Source organism: Furipterus horrens, unplaced genomic scaffold (assembly GCF_987537825.1).
Source record: "Furipterus horrens unplaced genomic scaffold, mFurHor1.1.pri manual_scaffold_13, whole genome shotgun sequence".
NCBI classification, from domain to species: domain Eukaryota; kingdom Metazoa; phylum Chordata; class Mammalia; order Chiroptera; family Furipteridae; genus Furipterus; species Furipterus horrens.
In genome coordinates this window covers 52,100,793-52,118,297 of record NW_028327183.1, presented here as the reverse complement: position 1 = coordinate 52,118,297, position 17,505 = coordinate 52,100,793, and the positions used below count along the sequence as shown (strand labels likewise).

Here is a 17,505-nt window from a genome sequence, read left to right as displayed (position 1 = left end):
GATTATAAAGGGTCTTGGGTCTGAGAGGAGGGGATTGTTATTTTTTACTGTTGTAAAAAATTAATTATTTTTTTGAAAAAAAGAATAGTATAGGAAAGGGGGAAGCCAGACAAAAAGAAAAGACAACTGTTATTCATAGCACAAGAAAAAGTCAGATCTGCAGGACAGTATGTATATATTATGATCCTGTTATGAGAACAAGTTTTAAATGTATCTCTTTTTGAAAATTGTGATTAAATAAAACATTTGAAGGGAAATACTCTGGATAGAGACAAGACAGCAAGAACCCTACTGCTAGAAAAACTAAAAATTTGTCAGCAGACCTGCTCAACAAGGATTGATAACAGAAGTTCTGACAAAACAAAGTAACAGAGGCAAGATATGTAACATCGGGAATGAAGAAAAAGGAATGGAATGGGTACATATATCATCAAATATAACAGGATGTATGATGGTAGAAAACAAAAATAACAACTTTACCCGATACGGTTCTCAGTGTATGGAGGACATCATTTGCTGTTAGGGAAATGGAAGTTAAGACCATCATTTTATAACCACACACCTGATGGGATGGCCAGAATCAACTATGATAATGCCTAGTGCTGGGAAGGGCATATGGAACAACTGAGACATTCATACAATGCTGGTGGGAATGTAGTAAAACTGGTACAGCCACTATGGAAAAGTGCGGCAGTTTCTTATGAAGTTCAACACTAACTTCGCATATGACTTCTCAGTCGTTATCCCAGAAAAACAAAATTGGGTACACAAATGTTCATAGCATCTTTATTCATAACAATGAAACTGAAAACAATCCAAATGTCCATCAACAGTGAACAGATAAACAAACCATGGCACATCATACAGAAAAGTACTACTCAAAAACAAAAAAAGGAAAACTATTTATATATTGGATGGATCTTAACAGTAATTTGCTGAATGGGGAAAAAACAGTCTTGTTAGGTCTGGCAAGAGTGAGAGGAGAAATGACAGAACAGGCCATGAGTTTAAAAAGATTTATTTGGCCAGCTGTGACAGGTGGGCTGAGACCCTGAGGTGTCAGCAGCAAACAAAACAAAGGCAGGGGGTTTTAAAGGGAATAAGGGGGGAGGGAGTTGAAAGGATTCTTTGTAGATGGCTTTGGGAGAGTTGGCTCTGAGAACAGAGAGGCTTACTAGTATAGAAAAGTTACTAAATTCTTGCCAGGAAACTAAGACATCTTTGAAGGACACAGGCTTGGCCAGCAGGCTAAGATATCTTAGAAGGACACAGGCAGTTACTAACATCAGCAGTTACTAAGGGGGTTAGCAGATTTAATGAGGCTTGCTAAAATTATACTGGAATTTCCAGAACCCAGGTCTTATGCCTAAGAAGTCTATCTCAAAGGGTACACACATTCCATGACAAAATTAGTTATGGAGTACTGATTAGTGGTGGCCATGGGTCAGGGTTGGGGGGACAGTGTGACTATAAAGGGGTAGCAGGTACATGTTTCTTTGGGTTGGCACACAATTCTGCATCCTGATTGTGGTGGGATTTACATAAATCTATATATGTGATAAAATTCCTTAGAACTCTATACCAAAAAACCTCACACAAATGAAAGCAGGAAAAAAACTAGTGAAATCTGATTATGATCTATAGTATACTTAACAGCATTGTATCAATGTCTTTTTATTGATTTTGATGATGTATGATCGTTCTGTAAGATAATACCACTGAAGAGACTCAGTAAATGTACTCATGAACTTTGTACAATTTGTAAATTCTTGTGAATCTAAAACTATTGCAAAACAAATTTCAGAAAAATCATATTTAAGATTTTTTAAACTTATAAAGTTGGATAAATACATCCAAATATATGGAATTACATTTGTGAGTATATTTCTTTTACTTTTGAAGTACAGAGTAGATCGAAAGAGATGAATTTAGAGCCTAAGAAATGCAAGAGCTAATCATATAATGATACGAGGTGGGCACCTCCTGCTTGTATATAACATTAAAATTTAATCAGTGTTGAGAATTAAATTTTAAAATTATGGAATCTCTGAGAATATGGTTCAAGGTATCCTGTCCCAGAATGGACATTGGGTATATAATAAGTTTAGACTTAGCTTAGAAAACTCAATTATACATCATTTTCACAAAGTTTCTTTCCTTCATTAACTCTGATATTTTGCTGAAGTCACTCTACTTTGTGTTCCTAACAGTTTTATTTCTGTATGAATTCATGAGAAATGATTGATTCTGCCATATTCTTTGCCATCTGAAAATTATTCTCCAGCATGAATATCAGGCAACTATTGAGGTTTATTTCTAGGTAAAGTCTTTTCCATGATCATATTGCTACTATGTATGAGCTCACTGATGATCTATTATGATCACCAATGAGATAGTCTTTATTATCATAGAAGGCTTTACTAGTCTTTCCATTCTTACGATTTATATTAGCATATACTTTTCAGGCATATAATTAACAAGAAATGTTTCCTCAAGGCTTTTCTGTATTGAATGTATTAGAATTTATTTCCTACATGTTAATTTTGACATACAGTGAGGTAACTGATTGCTGAAGGCACTAGCACATTTTATGAATTCATTAAATTTCACTCCTATGCAAATTCCATCATTTCCCATGGGTGAAAATCTAGCAACACACTAATCTGCACTGACTACGTTCAAGTATGCACACTGCACTGAACTATCACAGTTTGTCCCTTACATGAGTTCACTTGTATGTAATAAATTCAGACTCTGCAAAGGACTATGTACCTTGACCTGAGGATTTGTTGTGTGTTTTTTTCTAGATTTTCTCATATTTAACATAGATATTAACATTCTTTACCAGGGTTTTGAAGTTGAATGAGATAATATACACAAAAAGTAAAGCAATTCTGGAATAGAACATTAATTATCTCATTATTGAATTTCCTTAAGGCATTGATGTTTCTTTTAAAATTAATTTATTGTTGTTCTATTACAGCTGTATTAACCAGGGTTGACCAGTAAGAGAAAGTTTACCCCAATCATTGAATCCATAGGGTCTCTGTCTTATTTTTATAAGTTATTTGATATACAGTGGGTGCTGAATTCTTGTTGATGGCTTTCTCACACTAATTGCATACATACAGTTTGTCTCCTGGGTAACTTCCCTGGTGGGTCATGAGATCAATGCTGTATGAATAAGGTTGTCCACAGTCAATACATATAAAAGAAGTCTATCCTGTGTGAAGTCTCTGACGTTGTACAAGGCATATTTTCTTCCTGAAGGTGTGAACATAATCTCTGCATTGTTAGGGTTTGTTCCCAGTATGAATTCTATGATGTACAAGGAGATTTCTCTTTGAAGAGAAGCCTTTCCCACAGTCACTGCACACAAAAGGTTTCTCTCCTGTATGAGTTCGTTGATGGACGATTAGACGACTTTTCACAGCAAATCCTTTCCCACATTCATTGCATGCATAAGGTTTCTCTCCAGTATGGATTTGCTGATGTAAAATGAGCTCAGTTTCCATGGTGAAGCCTTTTCCACATTCACTGCATATATAGGATTTCTCTCCTGTATGAATTTGCTGATGTACGATGAGATAGCGTTTCATGGTGAAGCCTTTTCCGCATTCCCTGCATGAAAAGGGTTTCTCTCCAGTATGAGTCCGCTGATGTACCACAAGATTGCTCTTAAAGGCAAAACCTTTTCCACACTTATTGCACATATAAGGTTTCTCTCCAGTATGAGTTCGCTGGTGCAACATCAGCCCACTATTCACGATGAATCCTTTCCCACATTCACTGCATCTGTATGGTTTCTCTCCAGTATGTGTTCGCTGATGTACGACCAGCCGACTCTTCAAGGGGAAGCCTTTCCCACACTCACTGCAGGTGTAGGGTTTCTCTCCAGTATGTGTTCGCTGATGGATGATAAGCATGCTGTTCACAGTGAAGCCTTTCCCACATTCTCCACATACATAGGATTTCTCTACTGTATGATTTCTCTGATGCACAATGAGGTTACTCTTCCTGGGAAAGCCTTTTCCACATTCACTGCACACATAGGGTTTCTCTCCAGTGTGAGTTCGCTGATGTTCAATCAGACGGCTCTTCATGGTGAAACCTTTCCCGCACTCATTGCATACATATGGTTTCTCTCCTGTATGATTTCGTTGATGTATGAGGACATAGTGCTTCGTGGTGAAGGCTTTCCCACATTCACTGCAGGTATAGGGTTTCTCTCCTGTATGAGTTCGCTGATGTATGATGAGCATGCTTTTCCCAGTGAAGCCTTTCCCACATTCACTACAGACAAAGCATTTCTCTCCAGTATGATTTCGTTGATGTACAATGAGATTACGCTTCCCTGGGAAGCCTTTACCACACTCACTGCACACATAGGGTTTCTCTCCAGTGTGAATTCGCTGGTGTTCAATCAGACGGCTCTTCATGGTGAAGACTTTGCCACAGTCACTGCATATAAAGGATTTTTCTCTTTCATGAATTCTCTGATGTTCATTGAGCCTGGACTTTCTGGAGAATACTTTCGCACACAGACTGCATCCATAAGGTTTCTCTCCTGTGTGAACTCTCTCATGATCAATGAGCTGAGACTTCTTAACAAAGGCTTTTCCACATTCACTGCACATGTGGGCTTTCTCTACTTCATGAGTTCTCTGATGCTTAATGACCTGAGACTTATTGCTGATGGGTTTTGCAGTGACAGAGAATTTAACTTTAGGATGAAAATCTTCATGCTTGCCATGCCGAAATGATTTTCCATCTCTATTCAATTTAGTAGTGTTGTTAGTTTCATAGCTTTTATTCTGTCTGACCAAACTTAAATTTGGTCTCAGAGTTTTCACGTAGAACTCAAACATACCATGATTTTGCCTGAAAGGAAAATGACTTTTGCTTTGAGGAACAATATTTCCAAATGTATTGTGTTTGTGGTTTTGTTCCATACCTTTCAGCATTCTTTGATTTTCCCAGTGACCCTGGAGATAATTATCAAGTTTGCCAGTATCTAGGAAAGAAGAAAACAGTGAATTCTTTTATAATCTTGTTTGGAATAAAACTGTTTCTTATTAAACTGTTTTATTTTCTTTTCCTTGGTATTTTTTGTTAAATGGCATTTCAGTGACAACCCGTGATAACATTATAAAAGAAACACCATGTATAAGTGTTCCGTATTTCTTACACATTGGTAAAACCACAATAATATAAACTAATTAAAAGGAAAAAGAAGTTAGTATACTATTAATATTATGTAGTTGACAGTTTATGTAGATTTGGCTGCTTTTGGACCTTGCAAAACATGCAGAGATAGTAAAATACAAGCAAGTCATTGCTTGCAACAAATGACAGCATATGGAGGAATACCATTTCACAAAACTTGGAAAGACCCAGATCCCAGAGGTGGAAGAGAAAATTAATCCAAATGACAAGGATTGCATTTGTTCAACCCAAAACTACTTACTGAATGGCTCCCATGTACTGGCACTGTGCTGGGGTTTGGAATATATAAAATATTCCTCACTTTTACTGATCTTAACTCTAGTTGGGAAAAACCAAATAAAAAAGAAAAAGAAAGAAAGAATGGAGTTGGAGATTGTTAAACATGGATTAAAGGAGCAGTGGAGATGGTGGAAAGTGCAGGAAATCAGGATATATTATGTAAAGAAAAGACAAAGTTGAATGATGGGTTCCATGGAGAGTGTGGTTAATGAAAGTGAGGAATCCAGGATCACTCTGCTAACTACATGACTTGAGCCCCCAGGTGGGTAGAAGCATTTCAAATCAAATGAGCAACATTCCTAAAATCCAGAAAGTGTAGAAAAAAGTATGCACTGTGGAACATAAACTATGAGATGATTATTAGATATGTACTACAGACGTCAAGATTGGTTGGCGGTATAAACGGAAATAAAAATGTGGAAATAATCAATATATAACTATATTCAAGAAAAGGGGACAGGGTGATATGTTGAGAGAACATGTAGTATGAGAAGTGATTAAGGTACAAACCAAGGCTTTAGACATTCCAACATTTAGGGTTTTCAGAGTCTTTAAGGTCCATTTAGAGGCACCAAATTCTGACTACAGAGTCAGAGAAAATGCATACTGGGGTGCATAGAATAAACACACTTCTTACCTAGCAACTAAGAAAGGACATTCTTCAGAATTAGAATTAAAGTGAGCCGAGGCAGACCCTTAAATCATAATACTGTTCCTAAATTTGCCTTCTGTAGACCATTAATCAAGCTAACTTTACAGAAACATCAATCATATTGAATGACAACTCACAACACTCCAGCCTTTAGTCTAGTTCTGTCATGTTTTTTTTCTTTTGTTTGTTTTTTATCCTCACCCGAAGACATTTTTTTCATTGCTCTTTTAGAGAGAGAGAAAGGGAGAGATACATCAATACAGTAAACAAGCACTGATTGGTTGCCTCTTCTATGTGCCCAGATCAGGGATCATACACTCCCCCAACCAGGGATGGAACCCACAACCTACGTATGCTCCCTGACTGCAAATCAAACCTGCAACCTTTTGGTTACAAAACAATGCTCCAACCAACTGAGCCACACCAGCCAGGGCTAGCTATGTCATGTGATATAGTCCACTCATAACAAAATGATTGGCAGAAAACTGCAGCTGGCCAGTGTACCACAGTCATCCTCAGAAACTAATATGGAATGGGATATGGAAACTGTCACCTTTTCCAATCATATTCTGCATTCAGTACAAAAGTCATATCCAAAATCTTCCCATTTCGATGTCCCTAATATACTTGTTCCAACTAAAGGACCAACTTCCTCCTTGAAGATCTGGGTTATGTCACTTTTATCTTCAGGAATTAAAAAAAAAGATTTTATTTATCCATTTTTATAGAGAGGGAAAAGTAGGGAGAAAGAGGAAGAAAAACATTGATGTGAGGGAGAAACATCGATTGGTTGCCTCTTACAGGCGCCCAACCAGAGACCTGGCCGTCATCCCTAGTCATGTGCCCTGACAGGGAATCAAACCAGTGATCTTTCAGTTTGCAGGAGTGTACTCAACCCACACCAGTCAGGGTTTCAGTTTTCCTTAGAACATCTTCTTGTTCCTTATTATTGCTACACTACTAACACCCAGGTGAAACAGAGCTACAAAAATACAAAACCAACCAACTCTCCACCATGCTACCCCAACTACATATGAAATCCAAGCAATCATCCTGGCAATAACAGCATACATCTCCACGAATACTCCATTTAGGCATGTTTCCACTCTACTGTTTTTCCTGCAGCGCCCTTATAAGAGTAGATTTCATTTGCCCAACTTTAAACTACTCTTTTAAGAGTCAACCCCATGGCTTTGCATGTTTCCTCATGTGTGTCATGCCTTCATTCCTAATTCATAACATCATTTTCCTAATTCAAAATGTAGACATACCTTGTACATATTAGGCTGTCATTCCTATTCTGACTGCTCCCATGAGCTCTATTTCCTCTATTTTTCTAAATCAATCCCTTTATTATTCATATTCACAGTTATCTTCAGTGAAGATTTAACCTCACCCAAAGAGAGGTCTGGCCTGTGTCGTTGGCTACTGGGAGGTGATCTCTAGATCTCTGGAATGTCCTGCCTGAGAGAAGTATCTTCGTTTGCCTGGTGGCTCTGCCCACTCAACAGTCAAACAGTGTGATTTCTGATAGGAGCTTTGGGCTAAGCCATACCAGTTATGACCTTTGGAGAAACTGTAAACTGAAAGTATAAGCCCAACTTCTAGAGGGACTAAAGGGCATCCATGGAGGCAATACATATCTGAGCCCTAACACAAATTCTGGACAACAAAGGCTAAAGTGAGCTTTTTAGCTGGCAAAGCTCCATGTGTACTGTCACACATCATGGCCAAGAAAAAGTAATACTGTCTGTGAGTCCAGACATCCCACATTTAGACACTTCCTGGATTCCATATGATGCAAGAATTCCATTCCTAAGTATAAATCCAGAAAAAAATGAAAGCATAAAAGCCCAAAAGTGAAAAAAACAAAAAATCCATCCATGAGGATTGGGTAAAAAAGTGTGGCAGATCCATACAAGTGGACTCTTATTTGGCCATAAAAAGGAATGAAGTACTGATACATGCTAAAACATATAAAACTTCAAAAACATGCCAGATGCAAATGACCATGTATTTTATGATTCCACTTATATCAAATACCAAGAACAAATCTATAGAGGTAGAAAACAGATTAGTGATTGCCTAGTTTGGGGCTTAGAAGAAAGCATTTTAAAAACATTTTCTTATGAGTTTTAGAGAGAGGAAGGGAGAGGGAGGGAGACAGACATCAATTTGAGGGAGAAACACTCTCCCTGACTGGGGTTCAAACTTGCAACCTAGGTATGTGCCCCGACTGGGAATCAAGACTACAACCTCTTGGTGTATGGGATAAAGTTTCAATCAACCAAGCCACCCGTCATGGAAAAAGCAGTTTTTATAAAGTTATAAAGTAATGAAAATCTGCCAGATTGACTTTGATATGGTTATGTAACTGTTAATAAACTAAAAAGCACTGAATTATATGTTTAAATGGACAAATAGTAGGGTATATATCAATAAATTATCTCAATAAAGCTGTTTAAGAATCAAACAAGAATATGGAAGCAACTTAAGCGTCCATCAATAGATGAATGGATAAAGAAGTGGGCCACTGTCTACAATGGAATATGATTCAGCCATAACAAGGAATGAGATCTTGCCATTTGCAACAACAGGGGTGGCCCTAGAGGGCATTACACTGAGGGAAATAAGTCAGACAAAGACAAATGACAGATCATTTCACTTATATGTAAAAGCTAAAAAACAAATAAATAAGCAAGCTAAACAGAAACAGACTCATAGAAACAGGGAACATTTTGACAGTTGTCATGGAGGGGTTGGGGAGTGGATGAAAAGAATGACGGGATTAAGAAGTACAAATTGGTAGTTACGGAATAGTCATGGAGATGTAAAGTACATCAGAGGAAATATACGGTGTCAGGTGGGTACTAGATTTATCAGGGTGAACACTACATAAATATCTGATCATGGGGGTGTACACCTGAAACTAATATAATGCTGTATATCAACTGTAATTTTTAAAAATTTTAGTTAGGTGTTTAGAATATTAGAACCTGCTGTGCAGAAGTCTGCTAATTTATAGGTCTGCAAATCGCATCCCTACATCAACTGTAATTAAAAAATAAAAATTAGTTTAATAAAAAGAAAATAGTGGGAAAAAACAGAAAATAAAACCACTGAGGAACCTCAGAACAGGGGAAGGAAAGAAACTAAGTAAGTGGATTCATGTACAGTAAGAGACGAAGCTACTGTAAGGACACAACCCTACAGGTATAGTTGGAGGTTAGAAAGGGAAATCACAATTCAACGGGGCAGGAGAGTACTAGCATCAGAAAACTGATTAATTTAGCCCTGGCTGGTGTGGCTCAGTGGATTGAGCACCAGCTGGCAGACTTAATGGTCCCCAATTCGCTTCCTGTCAGGGCACATGCCTGGGTTGTGGCCCAGTGCCCAGTCAGGGGGCATGCCAGAGGTAACCGACTGATCTTTTGGGACGGCAAATTCTGCTTCCCCTTATGGGTCACTGCAGAAGTCATATTCTAGTCAGACATTGACTGATCAATGTTTCTCTCCCTCTCTTTCTCCCCCGCTTCCTATCTCTCTAAGAATAAATAAACAAAACTTTTGAAAAAAAGGAAAAAAGAAATCTGATTAATTTAAAGATCTCTCTTTAGAGTAAGGCCTGGAAGGGGAATTTCATACCCAGGGAAGTAGAAGGAACAGGGAGAGGCACTATGACATGGTACAAAGAAGGGGTAGTCCAGAGTCCAAGGAAGGAGAAAACTAGGCAAACAAAAATCAAAATGTCAGATAAAATAAGCAAGGTTCAGTTCTCAGAAGAGACAAAAAGGTTTATGTCCCTTTAAGGACCTTAAGAAAAGTTCTGCTGGAGGGAGGGATATGGAGGCACCGTTTCTGTGTCCTCAAACACCCCCCGGCTTACTCTGACTAGAGTATGACTTCTGCAGTGACCCATAAGAGAAGCAGATTTTGCCATTCCATAAGATACATTATGGCAGCGGTTCTCAACCTGTGGGTTGCGACCCCTTTGGGGGTTGAGCCACCCTTTCCCAGGGGTCACCTAAGACCATCGGAAAACACATATATAATTACATATTGTTTTTGTGATTAATCACTGTGCTTTATGTTCAATTTGTAACAATGAAAATACATCCTGCATGTCAGATATTTACATTATGATTCATAACAGTAGCAAAATTAGTTATGAAGTAGCAACAAAAATAATTTTATGGTTGGGGGTCACCACAACATGAGGAACTGTATTAAAGGTCGTGGCCTTAGGAAGGTTGAGAACCACTGCCTTATGGGATATTGTTTATTTTAAGCTGGCTATTTTCAAGAAATGGAAGACTAAGGAAAAACCTTTGATGTTTGCCCTTACTGCCTTTAAGAATTAAGACAGAGGGCCTGCTCCAGGAAGGGATATATCATCATAGATAAATATCATTTAATATCAGCTAGGTACAATACGGAGGAACCTAACAAGGCCCTTTTGATCCAAGTCCTCTCTGTGGCCCAGCAGACATTTATTTACCAAATATTGGCTTTTCCATCTCCATGTGAACTGACTCCTCTCCTTGGAAATCCCAAATCACAACCCTCTCCACCTCCTTATCCTTACCTCAACTGCCTCATTTGTCCATGGGTCCCATATTCTTATGGAGCCCCCGTACATACATACATAATACATTTGGTTGTTTCCTCCTGTTAACCTGTTGCATATTAATTTGATTATTGGCCCAGCCAGAAATTAGAAGGGTAAAAGGAAAATTATTTTCCTCCCCTATACCTGCCTTGTTGGTTCTCACTCACTCACCTGGACAGACTAGACGGTGGAGTTCAACCTCGATTGTCCATGGTTCTTCCCCTTTTTCCAATTTGGAGAGAACATCTGGTTTGCTGACTGGATACCCTGTTCATAGGAAACGATGGAAGACTTGGGTTGGGTTGGGTTGGGTCTGTCAAGATAGGCCAATGTTATGTTTAAGGGACTAGACAGTTTGCACATGTCAGAGACTTTTCTCTCAGGAGAGGGCACATGTGACACTGGGTCCTGGCAGAGCTCCTAAAGCCCTTAAAATTTCCTACATGAACAGCATGATAGGAGCATCTTTTCTGATAGTCCAAGTTCCAGTTCCTGACGGAACTTCCAACATTCCCGACTCCCAGGAGTGCTAAGTGTCTTCTGTGTGCTAAGGGAATGACCGGTGGCTGGGGGCCCCTAGGTAGGTTCAGAGTGGGGGCTGATCCGGAAAGACAAAGGCATCAGTAGAGGGCTGGAACCTTCAGCTCCAATCCTTCCCCTCACCGTGGAGAGGAAGGGGCAGGAGGAGACGCGAATTACCGATGGTCAAGGATTTACGCACTCGTGCTTATCTAATGGACTCTCCATAAAATACCCTAAACGACCAGGTTGGGAGACCTCCCAGGTTGGTGACGACACTGAGGTGCTGGGAGGGTGGCACTCCTGGAGAGGGCTTGGAGGGTCCACACTGCTTCCTCCACACTTGGCTTATGCATCTCTTCCATTTGGCTGTTGCTGAGTTTTTTACTTTATAATAAAGTGATAATGGTAGTAAGTGCCTTCCTGAGTTCTATGAGCCATTCTAGCAAATTATTAAACCTAAGCTGGGGTTGGAGGTTGTGGAAACAACCAATTTATAGCCAAGTTGGACAGATTTATAGCCAACTTCTACCGAAGTGTGGGTACCCTGGACACCCAATACTTGCAACTGGCATCTGAAGTGAGGGTGGTCCTGTGGTACTGAGCCCTTAAACCTGTGGAGTCTGATATTAACTGTGTGGTGTCAAAACTGAACTGAACTGAGCTGCAGGACCCAGTCGGTATGTGGAGAGCTGGAGCCCTGGCTGTTGGTGTAGAAAAAACCCACAGACTTGGTGTCAGCTGTGTTGGCACAGCTCTTAGTATAGTAAATCTTTTTGTCAGGAGGCACTGAAAGTCTGCCATTCAGAGCGCTGCAGTGACTCCCAAGTGTGAGCACCCAGGAAAGGAAAGACCACAGACTTGGCGCCCAATGAGTGACATGGGGGAGCTGTCCTCACCCACTGACACCAGGTTGCTGAGGTTCTCCAACATCACATCCCGGTACAGGTCCTTCTGATCGGGGTCTAGGAGCTGCCACTCCTCCCAGGTGAAGTCCACGGCCACATCCTCCAGCGTCAGCAATTCCTGTAATAACATGGTCCTGTTTAATGGGAATGTTTTTCTTTTACTGGTTCATAAATAATATAAAGGAAGTTCTCCAGCTCATATTAACTATGATTCCCTTCCTTCCTTCCTTCCTTCCTTCCTTCCTTCCTTCCTTCCTTCCTTCCTTCCTTCCTCCTTCCTTCCTTCCTTCCTTTCTTATTTTTTTAGAGGAGGGGGGGAGAGGGAGAAAGAAAGGAAGAGAAGCATTGATTGGTTGCCTTTTACATTCATCCGCACCAGGGACCAAACCCAAAACCTAGGCATGCGCCCAAACCTTTTGCTTTGCAGGACAACACCCAACCTACTAAGCCACACTGGTCAGGGTTTAACTATGATTCTGACACCAATTCCAACGTGTTTTGTCTTTTTTTTAACCCACCACCAAGCAATACTCCAGCACCAGCTGGGTGTCCTACAATTCATCTCAGTTCTGACATTATCTACCTGGAGACAGCATCTGATCCCACAGGTTAAGGGCTCAGTCCTACAAGACAGCCCCCCGAACCCCCACTTCAGTGCAAGTGCATGTTGCCACCTGGGCTTCTGACTGACCTGCTATAATGGAAGGTTCCACTGCCTTCCTTGGGTTTGATTCATATGACAGAGCAACTCTGAGAACTCATGAAAAAGTTTACTTACTGCTTACCAGTTTATTATAAAAGGACATGATAAAGGACACAGACGCACACCCAGATGGAAGAGATGCATAGGGCAAGGTGTTCACCGATCCAGAAGCTGTCCAAACCCCATGCCTTCAGATTTTGCGCAGAGGCTCCATCACGTAGGCATGACTGAACATAAACTCTATTTCCAGCCCTTCTCCCATCACTGGATAATGGGGTGTAGAGCTGAAAATTCCAAGTTTCTGGTCATGGCTTGATCTTTCTGCTGACCAGCTCCCATCTAGAAACCCCCCAAAAGTCACCTCATTAGAACAACAGACACTGCTACCACCGGGAAATTCTAAGGCATTTAGAAAGTCTGTCAGGAACTGATATCAAAGACCAACTATTAGAATAAAAGATGCTCCTAGTATCTTATCTCTTAGCAACTTGCAAGAATTTTTAGGAGCCCTGTATCAGAAACTGGGGGCAGAGAACAATGCATTATACATATTTACTATTATTTTACAAAAGGTTAACATGCTAGATACACTGAAGAGAGAACTAGTAACCTGGAATATACATTTAAAAAAGTAACCCATGCTCTGGCCAGGTAGCTCAGATGGTTAGAGAATTGAGCCCATACACCAAGGTTGCGGGTTTGATCCTCAGTCAGGGCACATACAAGAATCAACCAACGAATTCATAAATAAGTGGAACAACAAATATCTCCCTTTCAAATCAATAAAAATAAATAGAAATAAAAATAAAAAATAACCCCCAAATGAAGCAGCCCCACAAGGAGATTGAAAATATAAAAGAGAGTTTAATAAACATGAAGGACAGAGGAAGGTGTAACAAAGGTGTACATAGTTTGTGGAAGAGATTATACAGAAACAGAGAAGCAGTATGAAGATCTCAGGAATGGAAAATGTTCTGAACTGATTAAACTTCCTATAACTCAGATTTAGTAAGCCAGCAAAGCCAGGCAGGAAATCTGCATGTAGACACATCTGGCTGGAACTACACAGCACACCAGTTGCAAAAATCAGATTATGAAAACAACCAGAAAGAAAAGATGCATCACTATCAAAAGGAAGACAAAATTTACTGAAATAGACAACAGAAGCCAGACCAAAAAATTATAAACATATTTGGTGTTTGTCCCTGGTTCCTGGCAGTTTCTAAAATTCCTGAACTTTCTGGAGTGATGAGTGTCTTCTGTGTGTTAATGAGATGACCAGCAGTTGGGGGACCCTAGATGACTTCAGGTTGGGGGTTGGTTTCTATAAAGATCCCCAACTTCTGGGGATGGAAGAGGGACTAGAAGTTGAGTTTAATCACCAATGACCAGTGATTTAATCAATTGCACCTACATAATTAAATCCTCATTAAAGCCCGCAAACAACAGGAGAGCTCCTGGGATGGTGAGTACACTGAGGAGCTGGCAGGGTGGTGTTCCAGGAGGAGCTCTGCACCCTTCCCCCATGCCTTGCCCTGTGCACCTCTTCCATGTGGCCATTCCTGAGTTACAGCCTTTGTAATAGACTAGAAGATGTATGTAAAGTGCTTTCCTCAGTTCTGGGGGTCATTCCAGCAAATTACCAAACCTAAGAAGGGGGTGGTGGGAACCCTCAAATTTAGAGCTGGTCATCTTAAGTAGAGGTGACAACCTGCGACTTTTGACTGACACCTAAAGTGGGGGCAGTCTTGTGGGACTGGGCTCCTCACCTGTGGGGTCTGACAGTGCCTCCAGGTAGTTAGTGTTGGAATTGAGTTGAATTGTAGGACACCCAGCTGGTGTCCCAAGGGTTGCAGAACAGGTAGGTATGAGAAAAATACCCCCATATTTGATGTCAGAAGTGCTATGAATAAAAACAGCTCAGAAGTGTGGAATGTTTTCAATGTCCTGATCCTGTGGTCCTGCAGTCTAGGCCCAACGCCACCAGAAAATGAATTGAGACTTGCTTGTCAACTGAATGGCCACATAGGGAAAAACTATCGGATAATCTATCCCTGTGTTATTGCAGACATTACTACATAGAAAAGAGAACAAAATTGGTAGGGGCTGCAAATTGTTAACATTGCTGATCTGATCACATTCTGAATTTTTTCATATAAGATGCAGATCCGTTTGGGAAAAACAAAAACATAGGTTCAGATATCTTTTTCCTGTTTAAAGTGCTAACCATAAAACAAAAGAATCCATGAAAGCAATGAAGAGAGGATAATATGAAGTATGTTCATGTCACAAGCCAAAAAACATCAGAGACAAGTTTTGTGACATGAAAAATGAAAACATATGAGATGAAAAGATATCATAAACAAAGCTAAAAGAAAACCGACAAACTAGGGAAATATTTTTAATAAACAAAATGATCAGTATATAGTGGATATGAACAACTCTTATTAATCAGTAAAAAAAAAGTTTTTAAATGTAAAAATGATAAGGACAGGCATTTCAGAAGAGGAAAAAATACAAATGACTAAAAAATATACAAGGATTTCAACCTCACCCATGCTGAGGAAAATGTAAAATGAGGCTAAAGAATATGGGGCCGTGCCCTGGCTGGTGTGCCTCTGTGGGTTGAGCGCCAGGAATCGAAAGGTCAGCTGTTATATTCCCAGTCAGGACACATGCCTGGGTTGCGGGCCAGGTTCCTGATTGGGGGCATGTGAGAGGCAATCAATTGATGTTTCTCTTACCCATTGATGTTTCTCTCCCTCTCTTTCTCCCTCTGTTCCCCCTCTCTAAAAATAAATAAATAAAATCTTTAAAAAGGGGAAAAAAAAGAATATTGGGCCATTCAGGTTGTTGAAGGTTATGTAATTTTATAATGTCCCATTATTAAGTACTGGCAGACTGAAGGCATGGATGATCCCACATATCACTATGTAGCAGGCACTCATGCACTCATCTAAATGCTTTACATAGTGTAACTAATTTTTTTTAGTGTGACTGTGGACAAATTGAATTTTATATAGTTCATATTCACCAATCAATTGCAGTCATTATCCCTTTAGATGCTTAAATTATACCATCATAGGCAAACAGATTATGTTCTTTTAAGTATGAGCCCATTGATATACAAATGTAATACATGTGTTTATGTACTCGGATATGTACATAAATCCATATGTTTGTAAATAGGCATATATATATATATATATATATATAGAGAGAGAGAGAGAGAGAGAGAGAGAGAGAGAGAGAGATGCACACACAGCAAACATTTGTTAAAGCAGTCTGAGTGGACAATGAGGAAGGACACTCTGAAGAGGGATTTCACTTTTTTGTTCACGTGCACTCACTTCACCATTAATATTTTTTCTTTAAAATATATCTGTGAGCAATTTGTATAATTATAGAAAATAAAGGCAAAGAAAGAAGAGGAAGCCAGAACTGTACTTAAAAATGGGGAGGGGCTCTGCACTTTCTAAGATGATGTGAAGTTATAAAGCAAACACCCTAGAACCCAATAACCCATGCTCTTACCAAAGTTTCTTACAGCTATCCAAGGCCAAATTGGAACTTTAATGCCAGTTCAGCTACCTGTTGATGGAGGACCATTTGAAAGCCATATAATCCTCCCATTTTCCTAGGCCATTTAGGTTTTATTACTGAATAAACCCAACAGGCACAATACTGAGTGAGTCCTTTGGTCCCCTGATAAAACTGTGTTCACTGAGTCTGCTTGGTTTCTTCCCACATGGATCTGTGAGGAACCCTGGAATAAACAGCGGTATGAAATCTGCTTTTGTCTTTACTAGAAGTTCAAAACACTGTCCACCCCATCACCTCTAGGAAGAACATAACATTTTCCTGAGACCTGTGTGAAATATTGACACCATCTGAGGAACTGTCTGCTGTCTCCTCACAGTATATGATACATATCATTTAACAGCAGAATTCTCCTGTTCTGTTGGCAGCCACAGACATTAGATACAAGCTGACAGCTACTGTAACCTAGAGATTCTTTCAGTTACATGCTACAGTCTAACATTAGTCATTTATTCAGAATCATATGAATACTATATTCTTTGCCATACTGTTGGAGTTAGACTCAAAGTTTATTTCACTCTAGATACTGAACTAATTTTTACAGGCCTCTACAAATCCGTTAGAAATAAAGGAGAGAATAAACCCAAAGTTACCTGGGCCTGGATCATTTTCTTCTGTTTTAGGAAATGACCAGCAATTGTATACTCTTTTCTTCGTCTTGTCTTGATATACCCTAAATTTCTAGTTAGAAAGCTCACTCTCCAGTTAAAAGTGTTCCCAGAAAGGACAATATTTAGGTCCTGGAACCTCCTCTTTCTTCATTCTTTTCTTATCTCTTGCCAAGACCTGTGGAATGAAGAACAAAATTACTGTCAGGGTTACATTCTCCTTCTTGTGTGGTCACCTTAACAACATGGTCCTGAGTATTTCCATCGCTTTATTTGGTTCCCTAGAGATCATACCTCAGGTAATAAAACATTAGACCCTGAAGATATAAAAGTACTTTGAATGTTAACAGGAAAGTTGCAAAGGAGAATCAGCACAGTACTGTGCCTCAGTGGCAAGTAAT

General features: G+C 39.6%; 1 protein-coding gene across 1 annotated transcript; it reads right to left on the bottom strand.

Annotated features, from left to right (window-relative positions):
• Positions 1-2,990: 2,990 nt before the first annotated feature.
• LOC149995273 (uncharacterized) lies at positions 2,991-17,276 on the bottom strand. The gene is made up of 4 exons (XM_090260310.1): positions 17,090-17,276; positions 12,185-12,311; positions 10,938-11,033; positions 2,991-5,014 (listed from the first exon to the last, which is right to left on the bottom strand). Exons 1-4 carry the CDS (start codon positions 17,102-17,104, stop codon positions 3,294-3,296), a joined length of 1,959 nt encoding a protein of 652 aa, XP_090116436.1. The 5' UTR covers positions 17,105-17,276; the 3' UTR covers positions 2,991-3,293.
• Between the last annotated feature and the right edge of the window lie 229 nt (positions 17,277-17,505).